This window comes from Nothobranchius furzeri, chromosome 10 (genome assembly GCF_043380555.1).
Source record: "Nothobranchius furzeri strain GRZ-AD chromosome 10, NfurGRZ-RIMD1, whole genome shotgun sequence".
Taxonomy (NCBI): Eukaryota; Metazoa; Chordata; class Actinopteri; order Cyprinodontiformes; family Nothobranchiidae; genus Nothobranchius; species Nothobranchius furzeri.
In genome coordinates, this window is record NC_091750.1 from 31,669,129 (window position 1) to 31,694,128 (window position 25,000).

The following is a 25,000-nucleotide window of genomic DNA, read 5'->3' on the forward strand; positions in this document are numbered from 1 at the left end:
GCATTATGTGGTGATCCAGACTAGCGCGTTTACATGCAGCTAAACACCGACGTGAATCTTTTTAGGGCAACACTTTGGTTCTCTGATGCACGTGTAAACGCACCGAGTTACAGCACAGCTTAAAAATATTAATAGAGTTGAACTAAACTGAGATTAAGTGGAGCAACACAGCTCTGCTCAACTTTAAACCTCGTTTAAGTCATTTTAAACTTAGTTGATTATCTCTGATCAGTGCTGATCTTAGTTTAAATAAACCACTTTTAGTGTATGAGCTGCCGTGACCCTCCCAGGAGAGGTGACCGTTGAGCAGGGTTGATGGTTTATCCCTCGAGGTCCACGTGGGAGGGGTGAGGTGGTGCTCACCCCTCCCACGTGGACCTCGGGAGGGGAACCCTCGATAGGACACGGAGGATTAATGAGTGAATTCCCCCACTGTGGGGTCACTAAAGTCTGCTCTACTAGGAATTACCTGTAATGCAGTTCGAGTTGCAGGGATGCATCGTTACTGCCCGCTTTGGACGGCTGCAAGATGCAGTCGAAAACGTTCCGCGGTGTTGCTTCAGCCCCCTTCCTTGGCCGTGTGTAGCGGGTGTCATGTGCCAGCAGGGAGTGGGACACCAAGTTGACCGACTTCGAGCCATCAGAGAAGCTCTCATAGAGAACTTTGGATTTCATAAAATCAAACCTTTAAAACCAAAGACAAGTGTTTCAAAGTTAAAGATCCCGATGTTAAATCCCAACAAACCAAACAGCTTCACCCCATTTTGGAAATGAAAGTCCGAGCTTTAGAACAGGTGAACCTTTCTGAAGAAGCAGCTGTAGCCAGTCACACGAGCTCTCTAATAACATAGCAGCCATTGATGCTTCACCTGTGCTTTTTACAATGATGTTGTAGTTGTGAGATAAGACATTAACAGCTCTTATCAGGAATTCTCTCAGAGCATAATCATAAGAAGCTTCATGACATTTGTGTTTTTGTTGTGATGACCATAAACATGCAGAGAAGAGAGAACATAACATCAGAATGTGGGTTTAGAAGGTGGCGACCGCATGAAGAGGTGGAGAACGGAGGACTAAACTGTCACGTAATAAATAAACACGGTAGTGAAAAATACACCATCTTGGACCAGATGCACGAGTGTAACGGTGGCAGAAATGTGCTACGCCCTCTGTTGTCCTGGCAGGGAATTGCTGCCTGCACAGGAGGGTAGATGACCGATTGTGTTGTGAAGCACCTTGGGGGGGGGGGTGTATAACCCAAAAAAGGCAGTGTACTGACACAGGTCATGTACCATAGGCCCTGGATTACACATGTTGTACTTCAGTTTGAATGGAAAGTAATCATGTATGCTTGGACCATGTCGCTCAGGTATTTGGAGATTAGCTACAAATCAGATGCAGCATATATGACTAGGGCTGCAACAAAGAATCCATAAAAATCATCATGAAATGCGTTGGCAAAGCATTTCGTGATCGATTTGTTGTGTTGCGCAATGTTTTTTTGTGTTGTGAACCTTTACTCAAAGTCAACGCGTGCAGCTCATGGGTAGGAGGCAGCAGAGAGAGCGCCGGTGTTCTGATGAGGAACGACACACTTAGAACGGTAAGTTGCTAACTGACGAACCATGAGCTAACCTAGGTGCTCTGGAGGAAATCAGAGAGCAGGTTTGGGATCTAAAGTGTAACTACAAGCAGATTAGCTAGTGCTAGCAGGTAGCAGGCTCTCGATCAAGTGGGTTCAGAAACAACACGATGGTCGTGAAACTGAGAACATCTAAACTCTACAAGCAGAAGAACAGTCCTCACCATCCGGTTTATTCTCAGCTGTCTGCAGCGCCGAGCAGCAGAACCGCTGCGGTCAGGCTCGAGTCGAGTAAAAAAGAGAAACAAAATGTTTGCTAGCGGGTTTCGAGTTACGACCATACGATTAATCGATGATCCAAATAACCGTTAGTTACTGCCCCCCAGAATATCTTCTCCCCCAGCATAGCTCCTGCTGCTACAACACACGCACAGAGGTACAGTGGTTTTCTCCATGTTTAAAGCCTGATTTATACTTCTCCATCTGCGTTGGTTCAGACACCCACTGGCACACACCACCCCATACTGGCAGAAACGCATCATTTAGACATTAGTGCAGATTTAACAAAGGCAGCAGAAGCATCACATGGTCCTGAGTATTCAGACGCTTTGCTGTGACACTCATATTTAACTCTGGTGCTTTCCATTTCTCCTGATCATCCATGAGATGGTCCTACACCTTCAGTGAGTTCAGCTGTGTTTGATTCTGATTGGACCTGACCAGGAAAGCCACACCTGTCTATAGAAGACCTTACAGCTCACCATGCATGTCAGAGCAGATGAGAATCATGAGGTCAAAGGTCAAAGGAACTGCCTGAAGAGCTCAGAGACAGGATTGTGGCAAGGCACAGATCTGGCCATGGCTCCAACAACATCTCTGCTGTCTTCAAGGTTCCTGAGAGCCCCGTGGCCTCCATAATCCTTACATGGAAGACGTCTGGGACGTCCAGAAGCCCTCCTAGAACAGGCTGTCCAGCTACACTGAGCTACTGGGGGAGAAGAGCCTTGGTGAGAGAGGTACAGAAGAACCCAAAGATCACTGAGGCTGAGCTCCAGAGATGCAGGCAGGAGATGGAGAAAGTTGTAGAAAGTCAACCATCACTGCAGACCTCCACCAGTCAGGGCTTTGTGTCAGAGCGGCCTGTTGGAAGTCTCTCCTCAGTGCAAGACACATGAAAGCCTGCATGGAGTCTGTTTAAAGACACCTGAAGGACCCTGAGATGGTGGGAAATTACATTCTCTGGTCTGAGGAGACCAAGATGGGATTTTTTGGCCTCCATTCTAGGCGGTGTGTGTGGAGAAAACCAGGACCTGCTCATCACTTGTCCAATACAGTCCCCACAGTGAAGCATGGTGGTGGCAGCATTGTGCTGTGGGGGTGTTTTTCAGCTGCAGGGACAGGACCACCAGCCAGAGCCCTGACTTGAACCCAATGGAGCATCTCTGGAGAGACCTAAAGATGGCTCCACCAACCTTCACCATCCAACCTGACAGAACTTGAGAGGATCTTCAAGGAGGAATGGCAAATCCCCAAGTCCAGGTGTTAGACACGTGTTGCATCTTCAGCTGTGTCAGCTCAACAGGTGCATCTACTAAATACTGAGCAAAGGGTCTGAATACTCAGGACCATGTGACACTTCTGTTGTCTTCATTAATACATCTGCACAAATGTCTAAATGGTGTTTTTCTGCCAGTATGGGGTGGTGTGTGCACGTTAATGAGAGAAAATCCGTTTCACTGATTGTAGCAAACAGCTGCAGTATAACAGAGTGCAGCTTGATGGAAGTCTGAATACTTTCTGTACTCACTGTTAAATACTGTTCCTCTCCAGGGCCAGGAATAACGCCATTAGAAACACACCGCTGCTCTTATAGAACGACGCAGGGAGTAAGCTATTAGGTCACACGTAATCTACACACAAATGAAATTGCATTGCTGCAATACTTTTATTTTGAAAATCACCAGGGATTTTACACTGAAACCGTGTGCGATTTCCTGTCTGGAACTGTGTTAACTGCAACAATTGTGTCCCAGAAGCGGCTCAAGTAGAACCTGATGCTCCAGAGCCGCGCAGCACAGAGTGCCGGTTCTGGGAAGCGCCTGAAAATTGCCGCGCTATGGCTGACTTGAAACACCCCTTTAGACTATAACGATAACTGCTGCTGGTCCGTGCTGCCGATGCTTCCAGAGGGAAATGGGGGTTCGACTACCGCTTACGTACATATGTTAATCACAGTGAGTGCTCGAGCTTTAAAGTGCATACCTCGGTCGACGCCGAGTTGGCGACCTCACTCCTGCACAAGTGAGTCTTTAAAAGTCAAATATATATGCACAACATAACTTTATCTCTGTTTTGTTGCCTACAGGAGCGCATTCACGAACGAGAGGCATCGCTAAATACGAAAGTCTAAGCAGGTCGTGATGCGGTTGTCAGCCATCAGATGGTTTCATCAGATAAAACACAGACAGCCATGCTAAAGCTCCCTGCTTTAGGGAACGAAGAGCATCTTTAGTTCGTTAGCTAAAGAACCACGGTCACGGAGTAGAGGGGCGTGGCTTAGGCTCCCTATCGCATTAATGTTTCAAGTAGCCGAAGCTAGCATCTCCTTAACAGAAGTTTAATATAGAAGTATTTATAAAAGATTAAGCTAATATACCTGCTTTTCATTTAGTCGACTAAAATAAGATCTTTTGTCAAAAGTCTAATAGAAACTTGAAGAATCCTGTTAAAATGAACTCTGGTCTCACTTTGCTAATGAGTGCCTGTCCTCCGTGTCTGCTGGACGGTCCAGAAGCTCCAGGCTGACATCCGTCATGTCTACCAAGAAAGAAAGGTTGATGAAGACGTCGCCACTTAACACCGTCTGGAACAGAAATGAAACATGTTGCTGACACAGAACAGTAGAGCATGATGGTAATTAGAGCATCAGGACTGAATCCGGTTAGAAATCGGTTTAAACGGTAGATGACTGTAAACCGTCTGATAGTCGAACAACAGACTAGCTTATGCACTCTGTAACGAATCACATCTGCATGACCCTAGTCAGAGCCTCACATAGATGCTGGGGTCCAGCAGGTTGTAGGGTCGTAAGAACTCCTCAATAGGCTCTCCCAGGTTCTTCTCCAGCAGGCCTCTGATGAGCCGGTAGTGCTCCCTGTCCAGAGAGCAGTGCACCGACGACAGGCTGACGTGGATGGAGAGGTCAGGGACTGCATGGCTCAGCTCCCTAATGACATCAGAATCAGGAATGCTGACATTTACACCAAGTTAAGATGTGGAAAGCAACAACTTTCTTTAGGTGAAGCTCACAGAAACTGTTTTAAATTGTTGGTTTTTGAAATACTATCAGTCAAACTCCAAGACCCTGTCCACAGAGAGTCGGGTACCCACAAAAGGAAGATCTTCTTTAGAGTTTGGCCTGTCATCCGCACAAACGTGAAGATGAACATCACCAAAAGACATTCTCAAAACCGCCAACCAAAGTGTAGATAAGCTCTGTCAAGAGTTTAAGGTGTGTCACAGCCTGGCAAGAAAGGCACCGACATCACATGTCCCACTATCTAGTCTTGTAGCCATCTTTATTAACATTGTGACCGTTGTAACTTCTGCAAAAAAGCTCCAAACTGTATCAAACAGGGTGGGAGTCACCACACAACTCACATGTGTGTGTGTGTTCACTCGTTCAATTCACTTTAACTCCGCCCACTTACAGCCTTTTGGCTCCAGATGACCCATGCAACGTTTGATTGATGCCAAATGAACAGAAAACCATCTTGATGACCCGAGATGACCTCTATGGGATTTAGTTGTAAATGGTCACAGCGCCCCCTGGATGGGTTCAAACTTTATTAACTTCTAAAGACAAGGTCAGAATGGCATTAGACTTGGCTTGTGTCATCACGTGACTGCACTAAACACATTGATATGGCTGTTGGGTCAAATCCCTTTAGCTCCGCCCCCTTTCAGCTCTCTGGTTCTAGAAAGCACACGCAACGTCTGATTGATGCCAAACTACCACAAAACCATCTTTGACTCCCTAAGAGGACCTCAATGGGATTTTTATGTAGTTGGTCACAGCGCCCCCTAGATAAGATTAACCTTCAATAACTTCAAAAAACGTGGTCAGAATAGCATTAAACTTGGTCTGTGTCATCACACCACAAGTGTGGTAAAGATTAGTATCCCCTAGTGGTGAGATGGCTAATTTAATAGTGGGCTCAAAGAAGATGCTGAGTCAGGATGAGGAGCAGACGAGGAGACTGTTCGCCGTGTCTGGGATCGCGGGGGTCGACATTTCTGTTCCGCGGACGTGCCCAGGCGCCCCGGGCTGCCGGCCAGGCCGGAGCGGTGCGGAGCTGCGAGGGCTAAACTACGCTGCTTGCAGCTTTAATTATTATTATTATTATTGGTCTTTGGCTGTTCAATTATTAATGATGATGTTATACAGTGTGGGTGATGGTGGTGGGGGCTTATACTGCTGTTGTTCTATAGCCCAGCCCTAGTACCCATCTGGGATCTAGCCTGAGTGCTGAAACAGCTGCAGTCAGGCCAAAGAAGCCTGGCACTGAGGAAACTACAGTACTCTAGACCAGATGTAACGAATGCCTGGACAACTGTTTCCAGATGTGCTCCAGATACAAACAGCCTTATCTTAAAAGACTTCAAATGAAAAGAGTGTGACAGAACAATGCCATTCACGTGGCTTCTTAATTTAAGGTCTGAGGAGGATTTAGTCTGTGAAGACAGGACAGCCCAACTATCTCACACACACACACACACACACACACACACACACACACACACACACACACACACACACACACACACACACACACACACACACACACACACACACACACACACACACACACACACACACACACACACACACACACACACACACACACACACACACACACACACACATACTTGTCTAAGTTGCGCTCCACTTTAAACTTGAGGCGGCAGCAGTCTCTCAGCAGGTTGTCTCCAGTTCGACGGATAGAGAAGGAAGGAAAGATGAGGTCAGAGGGCTCAGGTTTACCAGTTCCATCAGGAGAAAACAGGCGCTCTGCAGCAAATATATCCATCTCCTGAAGGTCTAGAGCCATGACGTCCAACAAGCACACATGGCCCTCTAAAAGGAGAAACAAGTAGACCAGAAAGGCACAAATGAAACTATTGAATCTGGCTGTTGGCTAAAGCTAAACAGTCTGTGGCTCGTGTTTATTTAGCTCCACCTTGAGTTCTACTACCCTCCACCACACTTCACAACAGAAGCTGTCATTTATCCACACACACCTGTCCAATCTTCTACATCATAACCACAGCTGCTCTGGGGTACACCACCAGCCTCTCATATCTGGCCAGGCCCGGTCTGGTCTGCCCCCGCGCAGCTGGATTTGTTCACACACCCTTGTCAGGAAGGTAGATGTCTCCGAACACGTGGGCGGTGCATAAACCCTAATTTATACTTCTCTGTAAGCTCCAGGTGGCAGAGACAGCTGTCCACTGACAGAGACGTTTTGTCCTCATACATCTCCGTCTCCTGGGGCGTGTAGCAAAGCAATTCCCCGACAGGACAACAGAGGGCGCTGTTCTGTGGTATCCTGTCATGTATCTGGCCCAAGAGTGTGTTTATAATGTGTGTTTTTTTGTATTTATAAGATCCAAAAGAAAAACCATCTAGATCTCCTTGGCTTACAGAAGGAATATTTAATGCTTGTAAAAAGAAAAATAATCTTTATAAAAAATTTATCAATTCCAAAACTAAAGAAACAGAACAACGATATCAGATATGCAAAAGTTAATTAACTAATAAAAAACTGTACTATAGGAATATATTATATGATAACAAAAATTATCTAAAAGGAACATGGGACATATTGAATGGTTTAATTAAATACAAAACCACAAAGACAGGATATCCAAACCATTTTTGAGATGCACATGGAAACAAATGTAATATGGAATTAGCAATAGATCACTTCAATGAATTTTTTGTTAATATTGGACCAAATTCAGCAGGTGAAATTCGAGACATCCCAATTGGACAATTGAATTAAAAGATTAAAGTAAACACACACTCAATTTTTCTTGCAGCTATAACCAAACAAGAACTTATAAATACTGTTTATAAATGCAAAAGCAAACAATGTACTGACTGCCACGACATAGAAATGTTCCTGGGAAAAAAGTTATAAATCATATCTCCAAGCCACTCACCTACATTTGTACCTTAACATTTCAAACCGGTACTGTTCCAAATAAAATGAAAATTGGTAAAGTCATACCTATCAACAAAAATAATGACAAACACATGTTTACCAATTGTAGACCGATCTCATTGTTGCCTCAGTTTTCAGAAATCTTGGAAAAACTTTAATACACGACTAGAAAATTTCATTGATAAACATGACATAGTTAATGATGGACAGTATGGCTTCAGAAATAAAAGAACAGCTTCTATGGCTATAATAGATGCCATAGAAGAAATCACCAGTGCACTTGACAACAAAAAATATGCTATTGGAATTTTTATTGACTTCAAGAAAGCTTCTGATAAAATAAATCACTCAATTCTACTTGACTAAGTGGAAATATATGGAATTAGACGAGTGGCACTGAACTGGGTAAGAAGTTATTTAAGTGGAAAGGTACAGTATATTAATATTGGACAGAAAAGGTCAAAAACTCTTGACATTGTGGTGTACCCCAGGGATCAGTACTGGGACCTAGTTTGTTCAGTTTGTACATTAATGATATTTTTGAAACATCTACATTACTAAAATTTATTTTATTTGCAGATGATACAACTATATTTTATAGCAGTGACAATTATCCAAATCTTATTAAAAAATAAATGAAGAATTGATTGTTGTTAAAAGATGGATGGACAGCAATAAGTTGTCATTAAATTTAAACAAGACTAAAGCAATAAAATGTGGTCATCAAGAAACAAAGTTTGAGTTGCCAATAAATATAGATGGGTTTCAAATTGAAGTGGTACAAGAAAGCATAGTTTTGGGAATCACAATAGACAGTAAACTGTCATGGAAACCTCACATCAGACACATAAAACTAAAAATCTCAAAAAGTATTTTGATAAAAAATAAATCCAAGTCATTTCTTGATTGCAACACACTTCGTATATTGTATTGCTCCTTAGTTCTCTTTCATTTTCCTTATGGCGCTGAGGTATGGGGGAATAATTACCAATGCTCCTTACAGCCTCTTTATATATGACAAAAAGAGCGGTCCGTATCATAAATAAGGTTGGATTCTTAGAACACACAAATCAACTTTTTTACAGTCAAAATTATTAAAATTACAGGATATAATTAAATATCAAACAGTTCTTATTCTTTTCAAAGCATTTAATAAACTTCTACCAAATAATTTACAAAAGCTATTTATAGTTAAGGACCTGTCTCGTAGCCTAAGGAGAGATAAAATATTTAAATTAGCACTGGTGCGAACAACACCTGAAAGCTTGTGTGTGTGTGTGTGTGTGTGTGTGTGTGTGTGTGTGTGTGTGTGTGTGTGTGTGTGTGTGTGTGTGTGTGTGTGTGATAAAAATATGGAATAACTTAAAGACTGATCACAAACAATGTCAAAGTATTCAGATTTTTAAAGCACACTACAGAAGAACAGTCTGGTTAAAATACATTACACATGAGAATGGGCGATGATGTGAGTAAAGGTGGATGGGAATATATAATTAATGATATTGACAAGAATTGTTAAATTGTCTAGACTACCATTATTATTATTATTGTTATGATTATGATTTTCTTTGGTCATAAGGTTGTTGAATTTGAGTCAATGCTACATATTGAATGTTAAACTGTTAGTGAAAAACAGGGGTGGGCTTGAATAAGCTTGGCCTCCGCCCACTCCCTTTCGAACATGCCTACAACAAGGTCAAGTTGATTTATTACTGATTTATATCCTGTTGTTAATTGTGATGTTATTGGCATGTTGGAAATAAATGATGATGATGATGATTTCAGAAACTTTTTGTCCCTCATTCTCCACCTCTAAACCCACGTTTCCCGTCATCGACCAACAAAACACTTGCTGCCCATCTTTTAACTCATCTAGTCACGGGTAGGGTTGTCACGGTGTGAAAATTTAACCTCACGGTTATTGTGACCAAAATTACCACGGTTTTCGGTATTATCACGGTATTTTTTTGAAACGTCAGGATAATATTGTCCTCAGTTTGTGTCTAAATTTAGCCTAAAATGTGTTATTTTATAATTATGTTGTTTATTTGTTTCCCTATAGTCTTTAAAATACCAATATTTGCCCATAACTTCTTATGTTTTGTCTGTTTGATGTCATCATTTAAAAGTATTAGACCAGATGATACTCAGTACTCAAGTAGCCTTCTAATCAGATACTTTTTTACCCTTACTTGAGTAATAAACCCTATATCAGGAAAATATTGTCCTCGGTTTGTGTCCTTCCAGTGAGCTTTGCAGATGTGGGAAAGTGTCATCAGGCAGTAATCGTTGTTAAATTCATAATTATTCTCGGAGAGAGACCAACTCTTATCGGCCCCTGGGAGCCCCGTAATGCATAGCGTCATTTCAACATGGCGGTGTCCGCGACACGGTTTATATGCAGGTAGCGGCGCTGCGGCTGCTTTATATAGCCACTCGTTGCATTCTCCCTCAACCCAAATCCTCGGATCACGCATTTTAGCTAAAACGCTAACGTTAGCTTGCCTTGTGTTGACTGTAGAGTTGTGGGTGATGGTCACGCAGATGTGTCATGAGATTTGAAGCGTTGCTGCCTTTCACACACACTTTTTCTGCTCGTGCTGCAAACAGGATAGCCGTCTTCTATCAACTGTCCCTCGGCATTCTTCAGATATCCAAAATATGCCCGTACTTCCCACTTTGTCTTCTTTGAGGGATAAAAAATGTCCTGAGTGCTGCCGTCTCCTCCTTTGGCCATTATTTCAGCTTTAGCTTCAAGAAAGTTTTGGTTGTAAACAACAAAGTGCTCATGTGCCGCCGGTGTCGGTACATGATCGGCTCGGGGTCCTTCAACTGCCGATGACGTCAAAGTATGGCAAACCCACTCGGACAAAATACACTACACACCTATACTGTTGGAAAGAATTTAGCAGTTTCGTTATTAAAATAACGTTTCTTAAGACGTAAGTTTGTGTTTATAATGGTATTTGTAAAATAAAACACTATATTTTATTCATAATGTTGAACTCCTCTTTGAGCACATCCCTTGAAGGATCATAGGTATTAGCAACACATGTGAAATTGTATTTGCAGGAAAGAAGTGTGTCCCGTTTATGGAAGTATTTTGTGTTTAGAGTTTTTGACGTTTTGTCCATGCTTAGTTCAGGTACGCTCATAGCTGCTAGCCAAAACTCTGGAGTTAAAAGTTTTCTGGCTTTACTAAAATACCTGTCTGTACTTATTTGATTGATGGTAGTTTTACTTTCTATTAGACTCCAAATGTAATCATTTGGCACGTTTCTAATTCATAATTTGTAATAATATAATCGGCGATATTAGCATTAGCATTCCTATGGGTTTTTTCCACGTATATTAGCATTGCGCTAACCATTCGCTGCCAAATTGCAGCCTTTGCGATTAGAAAATCTCCTTTTGTCACATCGCAATTTAATTGCACATGCAGTTAATCGTTCAGCCCTAATATACATGCAGCTCTATGCTAAAAGTGTATTTTCAAACAGGTAATGATGGATTTCTTTGTAAAAGTTGTTCATCTTTCCAACAGAAAGATTTGCCTGGACCAACGTAACGTGATACCAACGTAATGTGATTACGTAATCCCGTAAGGTTCATGTTCAGCCAATCAACTACTTTGACGTCATCGGCAGTCGACGGACCCTGAGCCGATCTTGCACCCGAGCAGATCCTGTACCGACACCGGCAGCTTCAGCAGATGATACGGTGGCTGGTGAGGGTCACCGCGCCTACACCGCAGCCACGGTAATCCACCGAGATAATATAGTTTTTTTTAAAACAAAACGGTTATTATTGTCATCTTTTTTACCGGGGTTTACCGCTACACCAGTTACCGTGACAACCCTAGTCACAGGTGAATAAAATGTTCATATTGCTAGAGTTTTTCTACGAGGTATTCTTCAGGTCTGCTGCTAGATGTCCTCAGCTTTCTTTTGTGTTTGAGGGCTCAGGCGAGGTGCTGCTGACGAAAGCAGCATCCTGAGCTTCAGTTCTTCATCTTGTTGGACGGATGTTAGAAAAGAGCTCGACTCCGTCCGTCCTTGAGGGCCTGCTGGAGAGCCCTCAAAAGGATGGATAACGGTGTTGCGTGCGTCTGTCCCGACGCAAACGGAGAAGCATAACTTAGGCTAAAGACGTGCAGAGAAGTACGTGGTGTCCTCCTTAAGTTGGTAAACAAAGGCGACTTTGTTTTAGATCTGCACACAGCTTCCTGCTCCTCTCACAAGTCAGAGAAGATATTTACTGTATCCAGACCCACCGGCGCCTCTAGCCTGTTTTGGGGGTGCTGAAGCACCCCTAAATTCAACCCCAGAACCTCTAAAGTTGGAGATTTTTAAATGAATTGATTTATTTACAGTTGTCTCATCTCACCAGACTAGTAAAACATAATAACCTAGATGAGGTTGAAACATTATATTTTAACTAGGCTGTGGGAAAGTCCCGAGTTTCCATTGGTTTTCACGTGTCCTGCACACCGAGACGCATTATCCGTGTCCCGATTCGTGTTGAAACGGTACTTAAAGCGATTGTGTGATGAAAGCAGTGGCTGTCTTTATTCTCTTTTCTAATGAAAACACCTGAGTTGACATGCACACCTTCTCCCACCAGACAGAATCAGTAAAAAGCCCAAACCTGTGCTGAGGAGTCCCAGTGGCTCAGGCGCACTGCCCAGGTTGAACGGTGTATCTGAAGATGAGCAGCGGGGGTTCTCCTGCTCATCACTGCTGACACCCTCCTGAAGACAAAGAAAGCTTGTTTCATCAACACAAGCTAAACCACAGCTTCATTTCCTTCTCTTACTTGAAGAATTTTAGATGTTCTCCATCAGGCAAACCTCATCAAACTAGCTCACAGTGCTCCTCCACGAGGAACAGAACATAAGCTCAACATGCACGACTGAATCCTGAACAGCTTGGTGACTCCCTACCGTGGTGAGAAGTTTCTACCTTGTGGAAGGTGCTTGGAGCCCCAGCTGACAGGAAGCAGTTCTGGAGTCTAAGTTGACCCAGGTTGGCCACAATCACCTTGGTTGATCGTGAGCTCTCGGGTATCACAATAACAGGGGCACCAGCCTCAATATCCAAAAGAATCCTGGAGGCCCGCTGGGGCAGATCCCGGACCTGCAGTCAAACAGAAACACATCACATCAATGACACGGAGTGGTCCATTGTGTGTTACTGTAAAGGCAGCACTCACAGCCTGACCCTCTACTGCAGCCCTCTGCCTGCCCAGCACATCCTGCAGCTGGGTGAAGTGCTGAATAAAGGCTACCACCTCGGCCTGGAAGCGCTGGGTGTGCACATACTGAACTGAGGCCATCTGCAGACACACCTTGATGTCACAGTCTCGTTTCAGGTTCACATCAGGGCAGCCATACCTCATAGAGACAACGCAGAAGAGACTTTCAACAGCGCAGATCCTCCATGTCTTTGAGGGACGTCATGCTGTGAGGCGTACCTCAGAATGTTGAAAACAAGAGCTTTTCCTCCCTGTGTGACGAAGCGCTCCCTGTACAGGTCGCCATGTGGTGTCAGATCACTCAGAGACAGACTTCCCAAGCTGCCATGGATTGTTAGGTCACCATCTGTAAGCACAGTAAGACACCTAGACACGATGGTGGACAACGACTGGTTTCTAATCCTGTCTGGTTGACATGCAGTTGAATATTAAAACAAAGGTTCTCAAAGCTTTATGAAGATCAATTCTCTGAGAAGTTGAGAAGTGTCACTGAACCGAATAAAAAGTCATTTAATGGATCTTTATTAGCACTCAACACTTGTGCGTACACAAGAGTGCACACTGATCTCATTGGGGGGGGGGGGGGGTCAGCTTCATTGAAGAGGTAGCAAATGGCTGGTGCACATTTATGTGGAACAGAGCACTCAAAGGATCATTGGGTAATCCATGGGATTGTGGGATCCTATGATATTCATAGGGTTCCAGAGTACTCTAATATTTTATGGGATTCAGGATTAAAGTGGTATTCCATAGGAATCTGGATTAAGAAGCAGTATTATCAACAGTTAAAGCTCCTTCCTTGTCTTATTTGTGTCCTTGTAAAGGCACTTCCCCTTCCTGGTGGCGGTGCTCAGAGGAGTGGCTTGTCCCGTCAGACCGCCCCAGAACATCAGTGCTGCTGTTGGACCTCCATCAACAGAGTGTACATGGATATCAGCTTCACTGTGGAAATCCAGCTGTTTGTATTCCATTATCACTATTACTGGTCTGATTTCAGGCGTTTTATAATGACGTTAGCTATTTATGCACTCAGGGTGACCTGAACCACAGATGATAGATCTGCAACCTTCTAGGGTCTACTCTACCATCAGCTGATAATATAAGTATTATCATGCATTTATGATACGACCAACTGAGGTTGTTGTTTTTGATTTTTACTATTTAATAAACAATGAACACAACAACAACAGTGTTCGCGTTTCTCAAACACACCTAGGACTTCCAGTTGAGTAGACAATTTGGACACGCTGGCTCTGGCAAGCTCATTGAGCTTCTTGTTGAGCACCAGATTCAAAGAGTGAACCTGAAACAACAAGAAGTTTGGTCAAAAGGCATTTCCTTTGGCCTGAAGTATCATTAAAGTAGACACACCGGTGTAAGATAAGACAGGAAGAGATGTGTCACTATCCAGTCTCATGCTTTCATCACAGAATGAATGTTTTCCAAAACGTCTCAGCTTCGTATACAAGTCAGTGTGTGAAACCTGACGTACCTTACCTGGTTGTTCCTACTGTACAGAAAACCATCCGAGACATACCTTCAAATCCACCTTGGTGTTGACTGACTGAACTGGCTCTTCCCTACTGGCGTCTGGCTCAGAAGATGGGTGTACTGGTCCAGGCCAGGGTGAGACTGGCACCTTTACAGCATGATTGCTGGCTGTAGAGCCAATCCCAAAAAAATCCAAAATCACCACCCAGGTCTGGAGTGTAATCAAAACATCCAGGCAGTTAAAGTCTATGTCCACACTTCGCCCCACACTCCAATAGCGTGTTTTAAACTCAGGGTGATTAGGGTCCACCAGTAGAAGATTCATATGAACTAATGAGTCATCAAACTCTGAGAGGGGCTGGGGAGAAGCTCTGTAATGAGTAGGAGAAGGAGGTGGAGTGATGGGACAGTCTGGGTCGCGTTTGGAGTTGCGGCTGCTTGACGTAGGTGTGCTGGGATGTCTCTGGTAGAGTTGGAAGACGTTCTGTGCTTCCTCCATGTGGGCAGGCAGTGAACGGGGCATGTCTGGGTATAAAGCATTAGATGTTGATGGACAGCTTTGGGAAAGGTATTCCTTTGGACTGAAGGTGGGGGGCTTAGGAGCTCCATGAGATAAAATCAAGTATTTGTATTTAGAATCTGGGTTGTGTTCCAGGAGGTCTTCCATCAGTAGAGAACGCAAAGCCAGCTGCACTTCCAGTAAATGTGGGTGGGTTTTGATGAATTCTCCCTCAAGGTCTTGAAAACATACACTGACCAACCCCTGAGAGCCCTGGGAGAGGTCTGCACTGAGCATGACCTGCAGCTCTGCCACATTTAAGGTGACCCTCAGCTGAGTGAAGGACGGAGAAGTGTGTGGCTGTAGAGACAAAGGAGATGACAGAGACAAGTGGGGGAAGTTCACGGTGGGAAGGTTCCTAGCAAACAGTCCTCCCTGGAGATCTGGAAAAGTATGGGGTCTGGCAGACGAAGGGGTGGGTGGGGGAGGAGTAGGCGGATGGCTGGACGTGGCTTGTTGCTCCTCACTGAGAAAAAGGTTGTCCAGCGTTTGGAGAACTTGCTCATACACAGTCTTGCAGAGACACACCTGTCACACATATATTCAAATGAACACCAAATAAACGTCAGACATATGGCCAGTTAAAGAAATGTAGTATTTACATGACCAGACCCTAATACTTTACATTTCAGCTGTCTCAATTTAAATAGGACCAAGCTTGTTTAGGTTGACTCAAATCACCAAACTTCTGGTTCCCAACCTGTTTGGAGCGTGGACCCTCTGAGCTGTTTTCTCGTACCACGAGGATCCCCTCAGTCAAACATCCCCAAATGTAGAACGTACAACAGATTACTAAATGAAAATACTTTCTTCAAACCTTATTAACGCAGAACCACGTCTCACTTCCTGTCTGGCTCAGGTGACTTCTTTAACTTCAACAATCCTCATGCAGGGTTCAGACTCCATGTGGAAACCTTCTGGAGCTCTGCATCCAGGTTTGCTCCGTACCACACCACCTTAGTTGTGCGCATACTGGGACATGAACTATTTGAATCTCTTTTCTGATTTGCGTTGTGGAGCAGATGAAAGTGTTGATGATAGAATGTTTTCTACTGAACTGTTCTGCAAATTTCCAAGGTATCTGGAAAACTACAGTTCACTGCGTGCACCGTCCATGATGACATCACTGTGAGGGGGACAGGAAGTACCATGGCTCACCGGAGTTCATCGACTAGAGCTAGCGCTTGCTATCGTGCACAGGGTCAATTTGAATCGATTTCATAACATATAACCCACACTGCCTGAAAATTACGGAAATTCGGTAAAAACTAGAAAAGTCACATAGTAGATAAAACCAGTGTCTTTAATTATGCATTTTTACTTTTATTCCAGTCAAAGCACTCTGCTTAAAACAGGCGTGTGTGTAAACTCCCATCTCCATTCTCCTCAGTTTACATTGTTGAGTCTCAATAAGTTCAAGTATTTCATCACATGTGATACCATCCCATGCTTTCGTTCTTTTTTAAACACAGAAACAGTTTTGTTTACCTGTTTGTAGCTACAGTTTCGCCGACGGCTGCCGGCTTCTTCAGGCTGACGCTGATGGTGGCGCGTCACTTCCTTCTCCGTTTATCTGCGGGCAGCAGAGGACGTTGTCGCCCTCTACTGCCCGCTCTCCCCTCTCCGACGATGCAGTCCCATGCGTGATCCAGTGTGTAAACTCCGTCGTCCCTGTTCATGGTCCCACATCCACGTCTCCTTATCTCGATAGCTTCCTTGATCCATCTTTTGTATTTTTGTTGTTCGGTGGTTATGATCCGTGTGTTGTCCCAGTCCATTATACGGTTTTCTCTTAAGCAATGATCTGTTACGGCTGACTTCTTTATTGTACTTTCTGCTTCTTCTTTTGCTGCTCTTGTGTGTTTTCCACTTGTTTCTTTCTCGCACTCCTTTCTGTGTTCTCTGCTGCCCGCAGATAAACGGAGAAGGAAGTGACGCGCCACCATCAGCGTCAGCCTGAAGAAGCCGGCAGCCGTCGGCGAAACTGTAGCTACAAAACAAGTAAACAAAACTGTTTCTGTGTTTAAAAAGAACAAAAGCATGGATTTAGAACCACGACACAGCAAGAACACACCTAAGGTGTGATACCATCGTTTCATGTGCCCTGTGTATTTCTGTCAGAGGTGGAAAGAGTACTAAAATTTCCTACTTAAGTACGAGTACCAGTACTTTGATAATTTTTTACTCAAGTACAAGTAAAAGTACTTGCCGAAATATTTACTCAAGTAAAAGTAAAAAGTATCGTAAATAAAATGTACTCAAAGTAAAAGTTACTTAGTTACATTTTTGTCAGCGTAAAGATGGCTACATCAGTGCAAAACCACAACACCAGTTCACAACACGCTCGTGTAACGCACACACGCGGACACACGCACAGTTTGATGGAAGGATTTCTATCCAATCAGTGAGAACAGGACGTGCACATTGATTGGAAGAGGTTTTTCTAGGATTGTACATTTCAAGTGTGATTAAAATTATTCTTTTTTTTTTAAAGTTAATTTTTAGACGCCATCAGTATGTGAGGTATCTCAATGTTTTCATGACAAAACTCTAACATGAGACTGTGCTCTAACCTGTCACATAACGAGCTAAATGAAAGTCAAACATGTCAGATGGAGCGTATGACAGCTGCTAACGGTGGCCCTGCCCTACTTTACCTCTACATTACAGTTCCTTTATCCATGTCCATCCTAGAGCTCCTCTCTGACCTTCATGCTTATTTAGAGCAGCTGATGTTTAAAGTTAGCAGAGTTCATCTTTGGTAGTGGGTTCACTCACTCATTTAAAGATATCGGCCAGAGGCAAGATTCGTTTGAACATTATGTGTAAATGTGTATTAAAACCTCAGATGAAAAAGGTTTTTGGATCTTGACGGCTGGAATTGTAAGAAGATCTGATGTTTGTGACCGGCGCGGGAAAAACAGAAACTAACGTCCGGTCTAAGCCCTGGGCAGCTGGTGACGTTTCACATGGAGCTCTGCTGAAACAGCTGTAGTAAACAACGCCTGACTCCGCTGTTTCTGTGTTAGCGTTATAGCAGAGAACATTGTGTCATCAATCAGATGTAGCTTCTGAAGCCTCTACTAGTCCATCAGATTTGTTTTTTCTCTGGGATACGGCGACGAGAACGGATGTTAGATTACTGGAGAAGTTCAACCGAACTCCGACCCCGCCAGCTGGATATCACTACCAGAGGTGCAGACATGCTTTAGACCGTTTGACTCAGAAGACCTGCAACCTGATTTAGACATAGAGGAGGATTCTGTTCATCTTCAGAACCAAAATCGGTTCAGTTTGTTTACTTTTCTTAAATATTTCATTTCTGTGCTCCACTGGGAGCTCTAAGCTGGTCTTAGCTCCATCATGTGTCCCAATATAGTTCAGTAATCTACAGTTTTACTGCTGTGTGTATTTACTGAAATAACTCTGGAAAATAATGAACCTACAATTTACCAGAATAAATCTTCCTGATGCTGGAGTAACTCCTTAGCTCAACTCGTTGTTTGCACTAATCCAGGATGTCATGGAGGTTCTAATGTTGAAATATAGAGATTATCTTTTAGATTATATCTGTGTGTGTGTGTGTGTGTGTGTGTGTGTGTGTGTGTGTGTGTGTGTGTGTGTGTGTGTGTGTGTGTGTGTCGTAGCTTTCCCAAAGGACTTGTTCTTTCCTTACCGGAGCTAACTCGGTTAGCAGTGTTGCTGCAGTCATGCTAACGGGACTCGTCTGGAGTCCAGAAGTAGCGGTGCGGTTCTAGATGGATTTATAGATGTAGGTTATTATTTTAGATCAGACTTGTTATTTAAAAATGTGTGTAGGACACAGACACATGGCTCAGACCTTTTGCTTCAGCTGTAAACGCAATTTTACGTAATAATTAGGAGCATGAAAGTAAACAAATAACAGTGATTCACAATACTAGCATCAGCAGCTAGCTTGTTTTACGTGCTAGAGTGACGTATGCGAAACAGTTCTTCACTGTCTGGAGGAGAGGATTTGGATTTTCTGTAATGATTTATGACAAAAGTCCTTAATAAAATAAAAAACTGGACCCAGTACATGTTTATATAGATAATAAAGTGTAGTTATTTTGCATTTTTACAGTTTTAATGCCGAGCCAATACCTTTAACCCTTCACCATTGAAATCAGTTTGTTCATTCCAGTCCTCCTAAATAATCCTCCAATCATCCAACTGGAATCCTTGAGGGTCCCGTAACGTCCATCCTGTCAGAACAGGCCGTGGGAGCCCAGGTGTTACTAGAACTAACGGTGTCTCCTCACCAGCATGAGCCTCCACACTGTGAAGGTTGGTCTCAAAACATCAACATTAAATTCATGCATTCACCTCCTCTTGTAACACTTTAACATGTTTTAAAAGGCTTGTATCATTATAAGTTACACCTCCCAGACCAAAGATAAGATAAAACATTATCATAAACACTGCAGAGACGTCATTATTTATGAAATATAGGTTATTTTCCTAAGCCATTACTTCAGCCAAGATATGAGATGCATGGATTTGATGAAGCCATGCTGTCTCATGCAGTCCTATATGTGTAACACACACACACACACACACACACACACACACACACACACACACACACACACACACACACACACACACACACACACACACACACACACACACACACACACACACACACACACACACACACACACACTGCAGCATGTTAGAATCATGTGAATGACTAATTTAACTACACTGAACTGCTTTAGTAATACTTTAATCTCTAATTCTGGACTAAAACAAAGAAACAAGCTAAATTATCACATATCTGTGGCATCAAGGAGCAACTTCTGAGTTCACACACAGGGATGGAGCTCAATGTTCACACCTGAACAGTATCAGGATGTTTAACTCACAGAGACCTGCAGGTCTTCTGTTTATGAGCAGAGCGCTGATAATCCGCTTGTTATGAGCGCTAAACGTTATTTTGCTGCTTCCGTGCGGAGCGGTAGAGAAACACATTTCAAACACGGAACCGAGTCCGGCTACCGAACCAAGCAGAGTTCTGATGACATCACACCGGTGCGCGAAGGTGCGGGCTCCAACCCACAGGAGGAGGGAGAGAGGAGGTAAACAGCGAGTGGATCACAGGGACTGAACTGATGTTTTTGAGCAAAACTGCAGTAAAAATGGCCGTTTGTCCTCATTATCAAGTGTTTCTCCCCCCTCTCACGCTGTTCCTGTCAGCCAGACAGAATAGCTGAATCGCAACTTCTAACGCAGACTCATACAGAGTCTTTGATTTCTGAGTGAATTAACTTAAGAAAACGCATCGACAAAACGCTTTATCATCGCGTGTACCGAGGTCATCTCCTGGACCGGGTCGCAGCACGCCTTCGTCTTCTCTGCCAGCCGAGGTGTCACCCCTGGATGAAACATCGTCCTTTGACGTCCCGGGTCCAAGAGGAGGGTCCGAATACGGTGAGACAGAACACGAGAGATAGCGTTGATGCATCTTTTCCAACAAAACCTAAGTTTATTCAAACCATCACTTTTCACTCAGACACCTGTTTCTTCCTGAAGCAAAATCAGATGCACACACGCATTCATCTCACCTCATGTTCAATTCTCACGACACTTTGCACCCACACGCATCCATAACCACATCCTATTACTCTCAATCTTCATTCACCAACAGAAGGTCTATTTGAGCAAGAACAGCATATCAACTGTTAAAGATTGTCCCACAAAGTTGCCAATGTTGATTGTTATTTCCTGTTTGTCAATTTCAAAATCATTAGTTTAATTTGAAGAATTAAAACTTTTAATTGTCAAACTGGTTTCCTCATTGAACTGAAACACAGACACTCAGATATTATCGTCAGTTTATCGATGAAAACAACCTTTGAGTCTTCTTAACAATATAAAATTTGGTTATTGATTTATTAAAAAATTAATATTCCGAATTAATACGTAGCATGGTTCCTCTTTCATAAAAGAGCCTAAAACCACAACGCTACACTACTAACCAACAATAGCTAACTGCTTTGGATATAAAAAAAAACATTTAAGATATCAGCCTGATAGCTACCATTAGTTGGCCGCCAATTGAGTATCGCTACCATATTGGATGCCATTTTTCCTTCTACTGAAGCCCGTGAGGACAAAACACATTTATTGATCTGACACAAATGGTTATAAAACTTTCACCAATAATATACATTCTGTTTTACACATTAACCTCTTCACTCATTGCCAGTGATGAAAGGGAGTCAGGGATTTTTGACCCTAATGGTCATCCGTTGGTAAGGTCACACCAAAATAAAGAAAATTTTTGGCCGATAACTTGTATAAATGAGTGTCTAATAGTGTTTTAGACATGTGTAGTTATTATTTTTGCATTTTGGTGCTTTTTCTCTAAAACCTCAAAATTCAGCCTAAGAACTTAAGTCTAACCCAGAAGCGCTCTCTAAAACCGTGCACAAGCAATCAGGAGTCTGTAACATTCTGGAAGTCTGGATGGTGGGTCGGTTTGGAAAATGACGAGCTCTCAGCAGGGAGGGACAGTGCATCCAATTCAAACCCTTACAACACGTTTGAGGTCATTTGGCCACTCCGGCTATCCGTAGACGTTTCCTGATTACACAGGGGAGGGAGGGGTTAGGCTCGTCTCCGCACAAGCAGGATGGAAACCAGAACTCCGTTGGCGTGGAACGTCCTCAAATAATTAAAAACCAGGAGGCCAAATGCAAAGTTTAGAGCAGCACATTTACCCAGAGGCTCTCAGATTGAGCAAACTGCTATCATATGGGCTAATCGCTAGCATAGCAGTTTGACCAGTTATACCGATATAAAGATATAAAGTCATCTTGGTTGTTGTTTAAAAATTATATCGATATTCTAAAAATATCGATATATCGTCCAGCCCTAAGTGTTATGATACAATTTTTCAGTTAACTATATCGCACAGGAAACACACAGCGATATTTGAGAGGTTAAGTGGCGCTAGGTAAGCTATCTGAGGCAAGAGGATGCAGGCAGCCCACTGCTCCCGTCTCCCAGGGCTCATGAAACCACAGAAACACCCTAGCTCTGTAAGTTGATGCACGCTTCACTTTCACATTGCTCGACTGCGTTTTTCTGGCTTAAAGAACACAAAAACCTTCATTAGCATAGGGTTAGCCACCAGGCTCTAAGCTTGGTGTAGCTTTGGTTACCTTGTAGCTACATTGATGGAGTTACTGGGTGTCAACCATTTGCTCCCACCTTCAAGTCACTTTAAAAAGCCTCTGAAATATATAAACATAATATAAATAAACAATAGTAAACCCACTGCAGTGGACCGGAGCTGTGACTGCAATGGTGGCAGGGTACCCCTAGAAAATGACTGCGCCCTCTGTTGTCCTGGTGGGGAATTGCTTAGCAACACTCCCCAGGTGATGGAGTAGTCCAAACGGAAACTATCTTCTCTAATGCATGTAACCGACTCCAAACCTGAGCTGACAGAGATCTACAAATCAGGCTTGACAACCTCCTGTTTACACTACACATCCGACTGCTCCCCGACCCATCTCTCAAATGCCATCATGAAGTTTGCGGGTGACACCACCGTGGTTGGACTACAGAGATGAGGTCAACAGACTCACTGCGTGGTGTTCAGTAAACAACCTCCAACTGAACACCACAAAAACCAAAGGACTTATCCTGGACTTCAGGAAGGGCAGAGCTGACCCAGCCCAACTCTACATTCACGGGGACTGTGTGGAGAGGGTACACTCCATGAGGTTTCTGGGTGTGCAGATCTCTGATGATCTCTCCTGGACTGCAAATAGCATGGCGGTGGAAAAATAGGCCCAGCAGCGTCTCCACTTCCTGAGAGTGCTCAGGAGGAACGACCTGGAGGAGAGGCTGCTGGTGACAATCTACAGAGCCTCCATAGAGAGCATCCTAGCGTACGGCACCACAGCATGGTATGCAGGTGCTCAGCTGCAGAGGGTCATCAGCACAGCCCAGAAGATCACCAGCTGCTCTCTGTCCAGCCTGGAGGACATTACCTCAGTAGAGCAGGCAACACCACCCCAGTAACCATCTGTCGGAACGGTTACCGTCAGGCTGACCGTACAGGTCACATACGACCAGGACAAGTAGATTCAGGGACAGCTTCCACCGTAGTAACAACCACAAAACCAGGTGAACCCGTAAACCTGAACCACACATTCACTGTTTCAAGACTGATCAGGTGCACTAACATTTATATGTGCTATTTGTGTTTACTCACTATGCTAAAACTCTGTTTACAATAGTGACCTGCACATTACCCAGCGGATGCTGCTACTCTGTGTGTATACTTTTAAACATTACTGTTGATTTCACATTTAGATTATTCTGCATCACTTTCCTGTATTCTTCTACCATTTGCACCAAAGGGAGTGGCGCTCCAGTTCCGCTGTACCTTGTACAATGACAGCAAACGCTACTCTGTTCTACTCTTTTATCTACAGATGATCGAGACGGCAGTCAAGAGCCAGAGTCCCCCAACTGTCAGTAAAAGAAGAGTGAGATGGAAGTACCTGGACAGGATTGACGAACTTCCCCTCAATCCTCAGTTGCTCTGAGCTTCTGCAGATCTGGTTGTGAAACGGGGTTGTCAAGATCAACGGTGGATCTTCTTTAATGGGATGTTTCTCCACGTTGAACTGAACAGTGGTGTCCTTTAGAATATGAAAGGCTAAGAAGAACAGGGTTGGGAATAACACAGTAAACAGAGTGAATATTTTCATTATAAGAAAATGTAAATAAAATCAATCTTTGAGGTCAAAGCGATACTCCTAAAAAATTCTCACCTTTTCCCCGACTGAGAGATTCAAAGAAGTCATGGCGTGTGAACTGTGATTTATCTGGACGCGTGACTTCACCGTGGGGTCCAGACAGTCTGTCAGGGGGGTTTGCTTTGGGTGCCCTCCTCAGCACAATATTGTGCATGTTAAGTGAATACAGCCGTATGTCCTTCACCAACACTTCCAGCCTCTGTTCCTTAGAGCCATGGCCATTCATAAAATTTTGTATTTTTATGCTTCCCAGATGGCCTACCAAAAGCTCCGGATGTCCGGGTTTACGGGGAATAGACACAACTGGTGATTCAATGTTGATATTAAGGGTCAGTTTGACCAGAAACGAGTCTGAATGGGTCTCTGGTTCCTCAACATTAACCTGTTCATCCTCAAATGAATCTGCAAAACTCTGACTCGCTGTTCGAACTCTGCGTAAAGGCGTTTCAAAGAGCGAAACCATATTGCTGTACTCGGCTGTTTTGGTGGCAAGGACAGTCGACACTCTGGTGGCAGCATTTTTTAACATGGAGTGGAAACTGTCTTCTAACTCACTGGCTGATAGGCTAAGCTCCCACAGGAACTTGGCTGAGTGACTGTAGTGTAAGGATGCCATGTCAAGTTTCACGAAGCACTCTCCTTGAGATTTCTCCATCAGTTCAAAGTTCAAAGCATCTGCAGAAGTACTTCTTTTATCAGAGAAATATGCTAATCCATCAAGCTCCGAGGTGTTTTCATCAACACTCCCAATGCTCACAACAAACTGGCTTTGGCCTCCTTCTGGGGTCAAATCAACCAGCTGCATGGATCCAAGCGAACCCCTGATGTCCAAACAACATCCGTGAGAAACGTTGACTTTGGTGCCAGTAATACTAGCTGTGGCAATCTTTAATACCCTTTTCTCAGGGACCAAGGCAGTACTAGCAGTAATGGACCGTAGGAGAAGCAGGTTTAGACGGTGGATTTCGACTGTTAGTTCTTTGGTCTGGCAATAGGTTGTCTGATACAGCTTTTCCTCTTCCTCACTGTAAGGCTGAGCTGCACCCTGCTGAGCTGATGCTGTCAAAGAGCTTTCTTCTTTGGGAAA

General features: G+C 43.6%; 1 protein-coding gene across 4 annotated transcripts in view; it reads right to left on the reverse strand.

Moving 5' to 3' along the window:
* vps13d (vacuolar protein sorting 13 homolog D) overlaps nucleotides 1–25,000 on the reverse strand; it is a 206,285-nt gene that overhangs the window by 130,142 nt on the left and 51,143 nt on the right. For all 4 annotated transcript variants that reach the window (XM_054745595.2, XM_054745599.2, XM_054745598.2 and 1 more), the window contains exons 19-30: nucleotides 23,929–25,000; nucleotides 23,656–23,813; nucleotides 14,600–15,640; nucleotides 14,275–14,365; nucleotides 13,282–13,408; nucleotides 13,021–13,201; nucleotides 12,771–12,944; nucleotides 12,457–12,559; nucleotides 6,512–6,719; nucleotides 4,637–4,808; nucleotides 4,330–4,445; nucleotides 470–685 (exon numbers count right to left, since the gene is read on the reverse strand). The exon at nucleotides 23,929–25,000 is cut by the window's right edge and continues 1,181 nt beyond it. In XM_054745595.2, coding sequence (XP_054601570.1) covers nucleotides 470–685; nucleotides 4,330–4,445; nucleotides 4,637–4,808; nucleotides 6,512–6,719; nucleotides 12,457–12,559; nucleotides 12,771–12,944; nucleotides 13,021–13,201; nucleotides 13,282–13,408; nucleotides 14,275–14,365; nucleotides 14,600–15,640; nucleotides 23,656–23,813; nucleotides 23,929–25,000 — 3,659 coding nt within the window. The remainder of the gene's footprint in view (nucleotides 1–469; nucleotides 686–4,329; nucleotides 4,446–4,636; nucleotides 4,809–6,511; nucleotides 6,720–12,456; nucleotides 12,560–12,770; nucleotides 12,945–13,020; nucleotides 13,202–13,281; nucleotides 13,409–14,274; nucleotides 14,366–14,599; nucleotides 15,641–23,655; nucleotides 23,814–23,928) is intronic.